Here is a 14,622-nt window from a genome sequence, read left to right as displayed (position 1 = left end):
GGTCTCAGGAGGACAGCAGCTGGATTCAGCCTCAAGATCCCTCCCAGTCCTCGGCTATCATTTAAAGCGTTAAAAATCCTTCTGCCCTGGCTCAGGCTCCGGAGGACTGAGAGCCCTTTGTGTGCAGTGCTGACACGGCAGCCTGGCCCGTGAAGGCAGGATTGTACTGGGTCTGGGGGAGAGAGGGGCAATGAATAAACCTCACTGTTTTCCCCTGTAATTCTCCAGATCCCAGGGTCCCTCCCAAGCGTGGGGCTGGACAGTCAGTGCCCTAACCCCTTTATGATTTTTCCAGGTATCCCGTTGTAACCCCTTGACAAGTCCCCCTCCATCCTGCACAGCTGCCAGAGCCCCCTGTTCTGCTCCAGCAGCTGCTCGTGGGCAGGCAGTTGTGCCTCACAGCCATGATGGACATTCCATGGGATTGCTCCTGGCCCACTGCCCTCCCTGCAGCTCCTCACCTGCTGAGGTGGAGGCCAGACCCCCAGCATGCCCCAAAACCCCCCACATATCCCATTATGGGTGGCACTGACCAGCACTTAAGTTAAAATAATGAAAAAGGCAAGCTGGGAGTTTGAGGAGGGACAGGCAGGGAATGTGACTACAACAACAAGGCTTTGGGGATGCTCTCCTGAATGCAAATTCAGGAGGAATTCTGGTGTTTCACCAAGAGCTGCCATTTCCAGCTCCCTCAGCACTGAGCATTACTTATCACCCCTGACCTTGAAGTGGCTCATCCTCCACTTTGTTTCACTTGGCCTGAGCACAAGCCTCTGAGCCCCAGCGCAGGGACAGGATCCACGGCCTCCCTGGCACAGCTCTTGGGAGCAAGCAGCTCCAGCTGGCAGCTGAGGCTCAGTGGGAGAATCCAGCCAGGAAGAGGGAAGGCGTTGGTTCCCTGCTGCAGCTCTGGGGAACCTGCTGATTGAACTTCTCTCTGCTCTGACCCTGCCCTCATGGTGCACTCAGCTGCTCATGGGAGAGAGCATCCCATGGCAGCTCTGTTGGGGAGATAAAAGGGGACACAGCAGACACCAGTGGGTCCTCTACATGATAGAGGCTGGGAGTGACTGAATCTAGATGGACAAAGCGGATTTTGGTGCTAGGAAGATGAGGGCCAAGCTTCTCTGAGCTGCCCTGGCAAGCTGAGCTGCCTGTGCCAGCAGTGAACACAGAGAGCAGAGCAGAAAGGGGACAGGGACAGGTGCCCCACTGTGTCCCCACACCAAAGTTCCTCAATTCGCTCCCCATTATCCTAATGATCCTGTTGTTAAGCAATAAATCCTTTACGGAGGAGTTAGAAATGTGTTTCAGCATTGCTTCATCTTCATGGAGCCCTACCACACACCACCTCAGCCCCAGTTGCCCACCCAGAGAAGACCAGCAGCCGACACAGGAACTGGAGAGCTCTGGCAAGGTTTCCTGCAGTTCTGTCTGGTTTCTGACCAAGCCTTGCCCCTCTTTGTCCACGGAGTGTCTCACCCAGGTGTGGGAAGCAAGCCCCAGCTGCTGGTTGGGCAGGGTGCCTGGCACAGGGCTGGGTGCACTGGAAGTGATGCCAGTTGAGGGATTAGGAGAGCTGAACAGGCTCCATAATCACGGCAGAGTTTGTTAAACGGCCCCAGCAATTAGGGAAATCCTGGCACTTTGTCTGACAAAGACTGAGAGATCAGGCCCTCCCTGTGACTCCACTCAGAGTCTCACTCTGCCGTGATTTTGGTTCCACAGAGGACCCATGCACTTTTCTCGGAGAGAAAGCTTCCAGGGGCAGCAGCTCCCCAGACCCCAAATGCCTCACCTCTCTCCAGCCAGGGAATTCTGCCAGGCAGATGTGCTGGGGGCTCTGCAGTGCTGACCCCTGCTCCTCTCAGGGAAGGCAAAATGAATTTGAACATTCTGAGGTGCCTTTTGTGTGTCTGTACCTGGTCAGTGAGAACCATGGCACTTCTCTGTTCCTCACCTTGGAGGAACTGCTGATTTCAACAGCTTTGTATTGGCTTGCTCAGAATAAATTGTGTTTTCTTGCAGTAATTTTCAGTGACATTGATAGTGGTTCAGGCATTCAGACCTCAGCTCAGCCCACACCCCAATGCCTGCCTTGGATCCTTGGTTTTACGTGTTGTCCCAGATAAATGTTGCCTTTATCCCAGATAACCTGCCCTGATCTGGGGGTCCTTAGGACAAACATGCTTGAGTCATATGTTCCAGCTTTCTCTTTTGTGATCTGGAAAGCTGGAACCCCATTAAAATGGGAGCTGAGGGTGTTTCATAGTTACAAGTGTCAGCAGCCAAGAGGTTTAAGAAAAGCAGGAGGGAGAGAGGCTTCCAACAAAATCCTCAGCGCTGGCAGCCTTGTGCCTGTGCCACAAATAGCTTGTCCTGTGGCTCATCTGCAAACTCTTAACATCCACATGACTTGGCTTATGCCATGATTACTTTACCTGCCAGCCAGTCTCGTCTTAAAAAGAAACAGAGAAGTGCAAAGGCATTCCTGCAGCAAGCCCTGTAGGAATGCTCTGGGCTCCCTGTTCCCTCTGCTGCTAATCGCCAGGGGAATGTGTACCCTCTGCCTTAGCCGCCTGCTCTCAGCAGCCCCTGGAGTATTTAAATTGCAGATGGAGTTGCGCAGCTTTTACCAAAGTTGGTCTGACCTACAGAGCAGCCATTAAGCTCCCGAAATGCCCCTGGCTCTGGCACGCAGTGGAACAAGAAAGGGATTTGCAGTCACCCTGAGGGTCACAGCCAGCGCTGTAATGGGGCTGGCACAGTGGCGTGGCAGTGGCTCAAGGAAGGGGCAGCTGCTCACCACAATCATTTTTGGGTCTGTATCCAGGACCAGCTGAAGAAACGGGAATCTGTAACTCTCCTCTTGCCCTTGAGCAGCCTCTAGGTAGCTGTGATCGGCAGCAGGCAATTCCTGCTCCTCTCCAGCGCACGCAAGGCCGCCCCTCTGGTGCCATGGTGTGGCATGGCCGTGCGGGCACAGCCCCGGCAGCTGGGCTCCCCGTGCCTGTAGGGGCACAGCAAAGCAGCACAGGTGATTCCTCCTGTTCCTGTGGCACCCAGAGCCCGGCCTCAGTCCCCAGACATGCTGCTATGTCCCTCCTGTCACTGGGCAGGAGCCCTGCGCTGCTCTGCAGCCAAACTGTGCCAGAGGCCACCCAGTCCCTGCTTGCCTCGGGATGCCTGGGGCAAGATGCCATCGCAGCTGCAAGGGGCTCATGGCTGTGAAGGGGGGAACATGAAACTCCAGGAAAGGTCCTGAGGAGCCACACACACCGCAGGGTCTCCAGGCTCGGGCGCCACAGGGACCCACGCAGGTCCCAGTGCAAAGGATTTGGGGTGACGGTAGCTCCTGCAAGCACATTTTGTTCTGCTCTTCTATGCAAATCCTGTCCCTGCTGCCAGTCTGGGGGCACCCCAGCTGTGGCCGGCGAGGAGGGTGCACTTTTGTTCCGGGTGCTGTGGGGCTGGGGAATCCCGTTTGCAGTGAGCAGGGGCAGTGTGCCAGGGAAGCAGAGGGTGCTGGGGGGCAGAGAGCTCCCACATGGCCGCGGGGGTGAAGAGGGGAGGAAAAGACAAAACAGAGAAAAAGCAGCGACAGAGGAAACAGGTTTATCATCTCTCTGCAGAGCGCTGGGGCACAGCCACAAGGGATTTTCTGTGGCACGATTGCATGCAGCCATGAATGAGCTCTGAGAAAGCCTCGTGGCCGGGTCCAACAGCCCCGCTGGGGTGGGCACGGCGAGCGGGGACTCCCCAACTTCTGCTTTGTGCCCTGCGGTGAGCTCAGCCATGAATGCAGCAGCTGGGGGACGCTGTGCAGGGCTCAGAGCTGCGGGCAAACCCCGGGGCAGCCCTGCAGGGCACCCAAAGGCTGCACAAGGCAGGGGAGAAGGGGACAGGCTGGGCAGGGGGGTGGCATGGCTGCTCCAGCGAAAGCAGAGCCGGGAACACATCTGGGCAGACGGGGCAGAGACTGTGCAGGAATGCAGGAGGGAATCTGCGGTGGAGAAATCAAACCCCACCTCTCCCCGGTGCAGGATGCTCAGAGACCCTCAAAGAGCTCGGGTCTGGGGTGACCAACAGGGACAGAGTGGCGAGGGGGTCAGGGCTAGGCAGGTGCCCCCAGTCCTGCCCTGGGGCTTGCTGAGTGCTCAGGACCAGCCCAGCTGCATCACCGGGGACAGGGAAGATGGCACAGCTCAGGGCTGCTCTGGGGCAGGATGTGGCACCCACTCAGGCCAGTGGAGGAGGGTTGGTCCCACAGTCAGCTGTCCCTGGCCAGCTGCCAACCCAGCACCGCCCCCGGAAAAGCCTTCATTTTTGGGTGGCAGAAAATCCTTATCCTCCTTTCCAAAAGGTCACATTCAGACAACACAGCAAAGCATGAGGGGCAGAGGGAACCCCCCAAGCCCCTCAGCCTGGCTCTGTGGGACATCCCTCCCTGGCTCTGCTGGAATTCAGAGCCCTCCAGAGCTGTGGCAGCTCACATTGGCCACACAGGGAAGGAGAACAAGGATCACGGTGTTCAAAGGCTGAACTTCAAGCCCTGCCACCCTGGCCACTGCTGTTCAAGCACTTCTCTGGTGTTGAATGCTATGGGCATTCAACCTTCCACACCACTGGGGCATTCACCCACACCTTCCAGAAACCATCTGTGGCCAAACTGCCTTGGGGTCCCAGAGGAAAAGGTGCTGAAACTGGATCTTTCTCAAAACCTACTAAAAAGTGGGGTTTACAAGTGCGAGGAGCTGCTTCAAAGCAGAAGGAACTGGTGCCCAAGTCAACACAGAACCCAAAACCCTCGTGCTCCCAGAGTGGTGCCAGTGCAGAGAGCAGCCATAGCCTGTGCCAGGTGAGACCTGGTTTATATTTGACACGGTGGCTGGAGCACCCAGCCAGCTTTTGCCATCCTGCTGCACTCTTCCTCTCTACTCATGCCCTACCCATTTTTTTTTTTTCATCTGGGAACCAGCTCTGCCTGTCTGCTCTCACCAGGGAGGAAACCTCCGTCACCCAAACCCGGCGTGCCCAGTGGTGTAAACCCCCCAGTGGGCAGGGGGGTGCACAGCCATGCCCCTGGTACACAGCCCCTGCTCTCTGCAGCAGACACTGTCCCCAACTGCACAAAGACACCCAGGGGTGCCCTGACCTGAGCTGAGGGGTGTCAGCAGCCAAAGCTGACAGCTTTTGACCTCCGTGCTCACATGATGAGCAGAGCAGCTCCCAGGACACCCTGCACGAGCATCTTTTCTTTACACTATGTCTGTACCCTGTGCCAATATTTCCCCAGTGGCAATGGGCACGCTGAGGGAGAAGGGAGAGCTCAGCTCAGCTCTGCTCTTTAAACCCACCCAAGCAGGGGCTCAGGTGCTACAGAGCCGCCAGGAGTTTGCTCTGCTCCCAGGTCCCACTTCCCCTCTGCTCCGCTTGTGCCCCACTCGGGACAAAACCCCTCGTGTCTGCCAGGCTGAGGGGGGCAAGTGCAGCAACTGGGGGATTGCCCAGCGGACAAAGGCTGCTCAGAGCCTCTGGAAGCACAGGGGGAGCTCAGAAACAGGAATGGAAATGGAAAAGGTGGTGGGTAGCAGGTGACAGACACACGCCCTGCGGGAAGCGTCTCCCTCCCTCCCAGCCGCAGCGGCCCGGCGGCACGGTGGGATGAGGCCGGGCAGCACCGCCTGGTCCGGGAGCCCCGGCAGGAACATCCCCGGCTTCACGGGGAGGCTGCGGCTCTTTGGGGTGGCCAGGGCATCGCAATGAGCTGGGGGTGCCCTGAGGAGGAGCTCCCTCCGTGTCCGCAGCCCCGCACCGCGCCCCAGCCCCGCGCAGGCACTGCCACCTGCAGGCAGAGCCTCGGGCCGGCTCCGGCCGCTGCCAGCGACCCCCGAGCCGGCAGGGACCGGCCACCGCATCCCCGGCAGGGACCGGCCACCGCATCCCCGGCAGGGACCGGCCACTGCCCCCGGCAGGGACCGGCCAGTGCATCCCCGGCAGGGACCGGCCAGTGCATCCCCGGCAGGGACCGGCCACCGCACAGCCGGCAGCCCCTGCTGCAACGGGACGCTGCCAGCCGAGAGCAGCCGTCACGAAACACACGGAGAAAAGGGCAGCGGCTCCTCCTTCCTTCTGCCCGAGCAGCCAGACTGGAGTTGAGCTCACACCACGCAGCGCAGGAGACACCCCAGCAAAGCAAAACCCTGTCCACCCCGCCCCTGTTCGAGGGCCGAATGGGGGCTCCGTGTTTTAAACGCAGCGAGGAAATTGCTCGTGAGGTGTTCCCTGGAGGCCCAGGCTGGCCTGCGGGAGACCAGGACTCCTGCCATCCCTCCAGGCAAATGGCACTCGGTTCCGTGCCCTGCTCACACTGGCACAGCTCCCGGGGGCTACACACCCCACTCAGTCCCAGTTTGTGCTGCTTCTCATGCTGCCCCTATGAACAGCGTGGCCACAAAACTGTCCCCATAAAATTCTGCCCGTGCCGAGGTTTCCTGCCAACAGGCAGGGATGTGCCAGCAGGGAGACACCCCTGCTATAACCAAAGTACACCTTCTCCAGCAGAAAGTGGTCAAGATAACATCTTTCAACTAGTTTCACCTCCAAAAGGAAGCCCTTAACCCAGGTGGTTCCATCTGTGGGGTCTTCACCCTCCTGTGTCCCTGGAAGGAAGGAAAGCATCCCCCAAGGTCACAGGAATGAGACACAGGACACTCCACGCCGCAGAGGGGATTTTTCAGAAGCATTTATTTCACTGCTGACACCGGGGCTGCAGAGGGCAGGTGCCCCCTGAGCTGCCCCGTGCTGCAGAAACATCACCCCCTCAATCACAACAATCCACGGACGGCCGGTGTCTGAACGGTGAGACCTTCCAGCACCTATGTTACACAGACCTACAGCACTGGGACATTCACCTGGTAGGGACACCACTTAAAAGGACTTAAAATCATTATAATAATTATAATAAAGCAACCTACAAAGTAACACTTAGAGGCATCATGCAGAAACCAGATTACTTTAGTCTGTATGGCAGCTCAGAGTTGCTGGGTTCATTGGTGGACAAGTGCTTGACTGCATTCTGCCAGTCCAACAAGGTGCCAAGCTGGGCAGCATTCCCAGACAGGACAACAGCTGTGTTTCCTATCCTATGGCAGGAAACACTTCCAGGTCACAGTTTATACATCCAGAACTACACAAGGTTTTGTGCTTGTAAAAGGTGCTGGGAAGTCCTGACACTTCCCTCTGTGACACCACCTGCTTCCTCTACCGAGTGGCAGACATTTGAATGCAGCAGACTGCCTGAGCTGTGGGGTTTCTTTTTTCTCTTTTTTTTTTTAATAAAACCAAAATCTGCAAAAAATGTTATTCTCAGCACAGGTGGACCAAAAAAAAATTATTAAAAAAATCATATTACACTGGTGATATAGAGATTGGCCCATAAGAAAAGAAGCTCTATACTATTGCCCCATAATGAGTTTTTCTTCACCTACAGTTTCGACTTCCCAAGTGAGGTAGGGAGAAGGTGATCACAGGTAAAAGAGGTGGTGTTTCTAAAGGATTCCACTGTTTTGAAGTTATCCTAATCCTTCATGTAAAGTGTTCTTTACAGAAACACTGCCTTTTTTTCACAACAACATTCAGAGTTTTGGTTTTTTGGTTGTTTTGAGTGAGGAAAGAGGGAGAAAGAAAACAAGGATCCCAGAGATGAAATGCTGGCAGTTTTGACACATTTTGGAAGGAAAGCACAGTTACAAAAAGGAAGGAAATAATGTAGTGAATCTGCAGCTAGAAGGGAAAAATAGAGAGTGCTGACATAGTTTGCACTGTGCCCGTTCCAACAGCATTGAATTACACACCCTGTTCATGTGGAAACATACTGTCACACACAGCTGTCAGGAGAGGGAGAGCGGACACTTAGAAACCTGGAGTTTAATTTTGCAGGAACCAGTTAATACAGAAGCCTTCCACTGCCCCTCCTAGTACTGGACAGAATGTGTTTTAAGGCATAGTTTAACATCCATTTCTTCCTAAAGCAATTTAAAGTGTAACAAGCCAGGACGTCAGACACAAAACACTCAACAGGTATTCAGACAGAGGTGAAAGCTGGTTTATGTACAGTGAAATACTTGCCTGCAAACAGGGGAGTCTTGAAAAAGAAAGAAAGAAAAAGAACTGCAGACCCAGATTCTAAAAAAGCAAACATTACCAACACAAGGAATGTTCATTAGAGTCCAGTTCCCACTAGAGCTACTCAACAGGAGGATGTACAATATGATTATGCTAAACAGCACTGATTGACTGTTCCCAGAGTGCCCCAGGAGGGAAAAGAACCTTGGGAGGCCAAACTCTGCAGTATCCCAGTGCAAACTGCCTCAGAGGAAAAGCCTGCAGTCAACAAGCCTTCACACCTATTGTTAGGCTCCACTAGGGGATGCAGTAGCCAGGTGTCACCTAACAACCCCAGGACACTCCTGCCAAGGTGATGGTCCTGTGTGGATTCTAATGCACATCCCCCATGAGCAGTGTCCTGCACACATCCACCTGCCAGGCTACTGGCTTTCCCTCTTCCACGGCTGGGCCAGCTCACAGCCACCAGAACCTCACATAGACAATCAGCATGATGAAGAACACGGCTACGGCCGCCAGCTTGGCGTACGTGGAGCGCATGTTCAGGTACTTGGCGTCCTGGCGGTACTTCTTGGACAAGCTGGACAAGTTGTTGGCCTTGGAATCGAGAGCTGTTCAAGGGAAAGGGGAGAGGAGTTAGGATTAACTGCACATTCCCCAAATGTTACATTAAGTGTACAAGTTTCTCTTGGCCTGTGCCCCCTGCAGCGCTCCGGGGCTTGTCCTGCTGGGGTGAGAGCCACCCGACCTGGAGAGGGGCTGGGCTCTCCCTCAGCAGCACCAGCACCTGCCAGCTGCTCCAGAGTACAGCTGATCCAGCTGAAACACCACTGCTTTTCTCAGGAGGGTCAAGCCTTCCCCTCAGGACGCTCTGCCCACCCAGCTGCCCGAGGAGACAGAACTGTGTGCCAAACACTGGCCATTCCAGTACCTGACAGGGCCTCTCCTCGCTGTAAGACCTCCTCGATGTTGGCCACCATAATCCTCTGCACATCTTGCAGCTCTGTGTTGATGGAGCCCAGGTTCCTCCTTGCCCGGCTATCAATGTAGAGCTTCTTGGTTTTCTGGATGTAGGTGTCTGGAAGGAGACAGGGCTGTCAGGGGCAGTGTCACCTGTCACAGAGCTGCCTGGCTGCAGGAGTGGGAGCATTGCTGAAGACTACATGCAAATATTCACTGGAGTGAGGCCAAGAGATTAAAAGCAGAAAATCTGAATCTAAGGACATGCACCATTTCCATACCACTTCTCTATTCTCCTGCTCAGAACACCTGTGTCTCCAGTGCCAAGAAGAATCTGAGCTGTCAATTCCATAGGACAAGCTGCAGAGAATCCCATGGCTGCTGCTCCCTCCCAGCAAGAAGTTTCCTGACTAGCCACAGGGAGAGGGATCTCACCAAATTCAATGAAGGAATAGGGTCTGGAGACTGTTGGAACCTTCTTGCCATGCTGCTCATCAAACTCTGAGTGCAAGTCTTCCAGGTATGCAAAGGCCAGTTTCTTGGGGAATCCAGCTTCACACAGGACCAGGTAACATACGCCTTTCTCGATGATGTAGCTAAAAGAATGGGGACAGAGCATTAATCAATCAATTTTGAACCTATCCTGTCAAACACCACCCTGCACACCTTTATTCCTATGAGGCAATGAGAACTGGGTACAAGAACTTCTGGTTTTCTGCATCGGGATCAAGTGTAAACTTTTCTGCAAAGCAATGGCTTATCTTTTGCTAAGCCAAAATAAATTTTCTTGTAGCCTCAGACCCTACACCCATGCCAACAGCCTTGGGCTTTGACTTCAGCTGAACAAAAGCTGGCCTGTGAATACCATTAGCTGAACAAAATACCAGCAACAAAAGAGTTGTACTGTTGGAGTACAAAAAAGAGAACACCCTGCAGCCAGGAGGAGGGGAGCACAAGAAAGTTTGCCAGCAGAGTAGAGGGGAAGGTGGCCAACATGTCTCTAACTAGCAGAACAGCCAAGTACCTGAGGCCCACGAATGGGAGGCTGAGGCACTGAAATGAGCAGGCACACACAGGAGTTTGGTCTCAGTGTGCTGGGAAGGCACCCAGTCCCTGCCAGCTGCCCCTCTCCATTTCACAGGGCTGGGCATCCCCTTCCTCACCACCACCAGCCTGCTGGAGGGGTGCTGCCATGCACATGCACCACCCCAGGGCCAGCTGGGGAGGGACACTGCTGCTAGGGGGGTATGGTGACCTGATGGGCTCGCCGTGGGTGGGTGTGACCGTGCCACCAGTTCTCTGGCTGCAAGGTGGGGAGCTCCAAAGCACACAGTGACACACCTGCTGCTGTGTAAAGCTGCTTGGTTTGCCCCTCAGCTGAGAGCACACAGGTCCTCTTCTCATCCACCACCAACCTTGACACTATTTAGGCTTCACTGTGTCACTCTGCTGCTCCACATTCCCAACTGAATTTTCCTCCTCTCTTAGCCAGTATAAAAATAGAGGCTACAATACTCCCACCAAAACTGAGGGGGTGGAGACAATAAACAGCCCTGTAAACACTTTTGAATGCTTATCTATATTCTTCAGGGTGGAGCGTGAGTGCTACTTTTAGGTTACCTTCCTTTGACTTTCTGCATAATGCCATTAAGCATTAGTCTGGTTAGCATAAAGATTAGCAGTGTATTAAAGAAATGATCCAGTCCTGAGGGCACTGTAGTAAAATAAGCAGCTTAACATTTTGTTAATAGACACATCAGGCTTACAGAACAACTTCATGCCACTCCCCACTGTTTTTCCAGATACCCCAGCAGGGCCACGTCCTTTAAATTCGCCATCCTCACCTTGCTCCTGAGCTCAGGAGTATCCATTTCTCTTGCTTCTATATGGCCCATGTGCAAACCCTGGCAGCCTTCAAACAACAACAGATTTACCCCAACCAGAAGAAGAAACTCCAGCTGCCATCATCCATTCCACAGCACGCCCCACGTGCCAGTGGCCTTTGGTCCTTTTTATGCTCCTCAGCTTGGACTGCATCACTTCCCTTACCCCTGGAGACCTGCTTGCCACATAGGGGTTGCTAAAGATCAGCACCCAGAGCTTGGTTTAGCCACTGCCATGACGAGTAAGACTTGAGCAAATCTATTGAAATGAGAACCAGTGTCAGAAGGGAATTCTGACAGCACTGCTGGAGCAGCACTCTCCAGGTGAGAGCACTCTGAGGAACGTGTCCCATCAGCACAGCTCTGTTTGTCTCTGCTGGGCCAGCTGGTCCTGCTGGAGCTCTTCAGCTGCATTTCCCACTTGCTTCTCCCTGGTGTGATATTCAGTGTGTTGGATTTAAAGTTGGTCTGTCAGCACCACAGGGATCGAGCTCACCTCACTCTGCCCCAGATTCAGGCAATTTTGTCAACTTCAGACCAGAGTTCCTGCACAGCTGGGCCTCTCAGTTTCAGACTTTGTGTGCACCTCCAGGCTTCAGCACAGCACCTGCCTGCACATCCTCACACAAGGGACAGATGTGGCCACTTGCCACTGTTAACTCTGCACAGAGTGCAGCCAGCAGGTCTCCTGTAATCATGTTGGACATTTTGAGAGAAAAGCCTTATCCTGCTAACAGTGGCAAAGGCCAAGGGTTGCTTTTAAATGACAGGTAGGAGTCACTTCAGCCATTCATCAGGCAAAGGTCACCTGCTCACTGACAGCACAGCAGAGCTGTCAGCATTCCTGTACCTGCACAGCCCAGTGCTGCTGCTGCTGCAAGGGTGACACAGCTCCTGCAGCTGGAACCTTGGCACAGCATCTGACAGAAATCACCCAAGGGCTCACAATTTAAACTGCAGGTTTCAGGAAGGCTTGGCTCTGCCTTGAACTGATGAAGCTGAAGATGTTCAACAGCACCTCAGCAAGTCCAGCAATACCCTTGGCCATGCTGCTGACTCCCCCCAGAATGCTCTGTCCTGCTTTGTGCTGCCCTCAGCAGTCAGAGCTCTGATCTGGCACAAAGATTGGTGAGCAGCATGGCCATGGGTCAGCGTTATTTTAGACTAAATCTCAAATTCCCCTGTCACCTCCCCTTCCTGCAGAGGAAAGTTTCTGACCTGAAATTGCTCTTTTCACACAGGTCCTGCTGAAATGCCCCACCTCAAAGGAGGCAGAAGCAAGTGCTCTGCAGCAGCAGCTGTCAGTGGCCAGCAAAACCTATCCAGGGACTAACTCAGCCCAGGAGGAGGAACACTCCTGTCCCAGGCAGGTAACCTGGCTGCTCCTTTGAGACAGCTGGCCAAACAGGCCTGCCCAAGCCCTCCCTCCTCGGCACCACTGCTGTCATTGCAGCCACCACCAAGAGGCTTTGATTGCCTGGGCAAGTGTTGCCACCTTCCCTGACATCTCTCTGCTTGCATCACAGAGGTAACTCAAGAAGGGATTTACTGGCATCTGCACAGGCTCTTTCCCAAGCTTCACTGCCAGGCAGAGCTACACCCATGCTGTGCCAAGGAGACACTCAGAAACGAGGCAGTTTTTAAAGTCTGTGAAGATTTAACTCGGAGGAAAAGCAAGAGGAAGAGCAGCACTTAGCACTTAACTGCAGCAACAACACCCAAAATCCAAGAGGAGATAAGGATGGCCAGGCCAATCAGGGCCAGCCTCTGACACTGTAACTCCCTATCAAAGGCAACCAGAAGACCAGAGAAAAGATTTTTTAATAAATCTTGTTGCAGTTAGTAGACATAAGACAAGAGAAGCACCCCCCAAAACCTCACTGCTTTTGCCAGAGATTGCCCATCCAAAAAACTCCTGTTGCCATCTCTTCATGCCTCTGAATCTCTGAAGAAAGGGCTGGGGTGGGAGATTTTGCTCCTGTTGCTAGAGCAGAGGCCCAAAGCCAGCCTTGCCCTGCATGCAAAGGCCACCTCCCCCTGTGGCAGCCACAAGCACAGCCAGGCACTGGGAGTCACCTGGCACTGAAGGGACCCTGCTGGGGTGGCACCGTGGCTCCTGGCACAGCTGCACAGCTCTGCCTGCACAGCTCACCTGGCCCCTGAGCTCTGAGGCTTCCAGCAGGCGTCCCTGACACAGCACACTTCTGACTCCTGCCAGGATCCTGGCTCAGGCATGATTCTGCCAGGTGATGGCATGGCACAGGAAGAGGCATTTCCCTCCTCACACACAAGCCTTCCTGCTCTCCAGGGACTGCCAGCTCCCCCTCTGTTCACCCACCTCTCCCCCTGCCCTGCCTCTAAGGAGCAAGGATGTCTGACCCCTGTAACATTTCCTTATTTCACAGCCATGCTCCCTTGCAGCAGTACTACTGCAGAATGCCAAAAGTGCTTTTGAGAGCTCCCAAAGAGTTAAGGAAATTAATGAAACACACCCAACAGATCCAGCAACAATAAGGCTGAATTTACTGGATGAGAGAAAGAACTCTGTCAGGCATTAGGACAACAATAACAGAAACATTCAGAGCTGCTCAGTGTGCTTGTAATGCACGAACAGCTGAGCTCTCCCAGGGCACAGAGAGGACAGGCCTGGGCAGCAGGAGCTCACAGTGGCACTGCCACCCGGCTGTACAAGGACAGACCTCTTTAAAGGCAAGACAGGCTGCCCAGAAGGTGCCGTGAAAGCACAACAGAGCGCAAACAAACAGAAAGGCAGCGAGGGAGCAGAACCTGCCCTGCCTGCAGCAAAGGCACAGCCACAACCCGCACGAAAACCAGCACCAGACAGCTGTGCCAAGCACTGACAGCACACACACCCCTCCCTCTGCAGCAGGGCGAGGGGCAGCCCCGCTTCCAACAAACCCTCGGCCCCGCAGCCCCGCCGGTACTCACTGGAAAGCCATGGCTCCCGCCTCCAGCGTGCACCTGGTCGGGGACTGCTCGTTCAGCTTGCGGAAGAGCTGCTTCGCCTGGCTCTGGTACTGCTGCAGGTCGCGGCCTGACTGAGGAGGCACGGAGAGAGGAGCTGCGGGGCCGGTACCGACACACCGCCGGGCCCCGGGGCTGCGGGGCCGGTACCGACACACCGCCGGGCTCTGCCCGTCCCACCCGCCGCCGCCGGGAGGCAGCCCCGCTGCCAGAGCCGCCCTGCTGCGAGCAGGGACTGCGCGGCTCCCGGCAGATCGCCCCCCGCCCGCTCCTCACGGACACACCGGCCCCGCCCCGCCCGCGCCCCGCCGGCCGCACCTGCTCGTCTTCTTGCATGGAGGCGGCGAGGGGGAGCCCGTCCGCCACGCGGGCGATCATCGTCAGCAGCACCATGGTCGCGCCCGCCGCCCGCCCTGCCACGGAGCCGCCCGGAAACTGCCGCCGCCGCTTCCGGTGCGCGGCGCCGCCACTTCCGCCCGCCCCTGGGCAGCGCGGCCGCCCCGCGCGCCTGCGCCAACGCGAGGCCACGCCCCCGAGGCCCCGCCCATGGAGCGGACGCAGCCCCTCGCACGGCCACGCCCACCAGGCTCTGTATGACCACGCCCCCTCAGCGGCCCCGCCCCGTTCAAGCCGCGCCAAACAAGCCCCGCCCACCGCTCCGGCCCCG

The 14,622-nt window shown here is 55.4% G+C and overlaps 1 protein-coding gene across 1 annotated transcript; it reads right to left on the bottom strand.

Moving 5' to 3' along the window:
* Positions 1 to 7,914: 7,914 nt before the first annotated feature.
* Positions 7,915 to 14,434, bottom strand: SEC22B (SEC22 homolog B, vesicle trafficking protein). The gene is made up of 5 exons (XM_064427484.1): positions 14,274 to 14,434; positions 13,920 to 14,029; positions 9,523 to 9,683; positions 9,059 to 9,205; positions 7,915 to 8,738 (listed from the first exon to the last, which is right to left on the bottom strand). Exons 1-5 carry the CDS (start codon positions 14,346 to 14,348, stop codon positions 8,584 to 8,586), a joined length of 648 nt encoding a protein of 215 aa, XP_064283554.1. The 5' UTR covers positions 14,349 to 14,434; the 3' UTR covers positions 7,915 to 8,583.
* Between the last annotated feature and the right edge of the window lie 188 nt (positions 14,435 to 14,622).

This window comes from Passer domesticus, chromosome 7 (genome assembly GCF_036417665.1).
Source record: "Passer domesticus isolate bPasDom1 chromosome 7, bPasDom1.hap1, whole genome shotgun sequence".
Lineage (NCBI taxonomy): Eukaryota > Metazoa > Chordata > Aves > Passeriformes > Passeridae > Passer > Passer domesticus.
The sequence above is the reverse complement of the archived record's forward strand: the minus strand, read 5'-3'. Positions and strand labels throughout refer to the sequence as shown.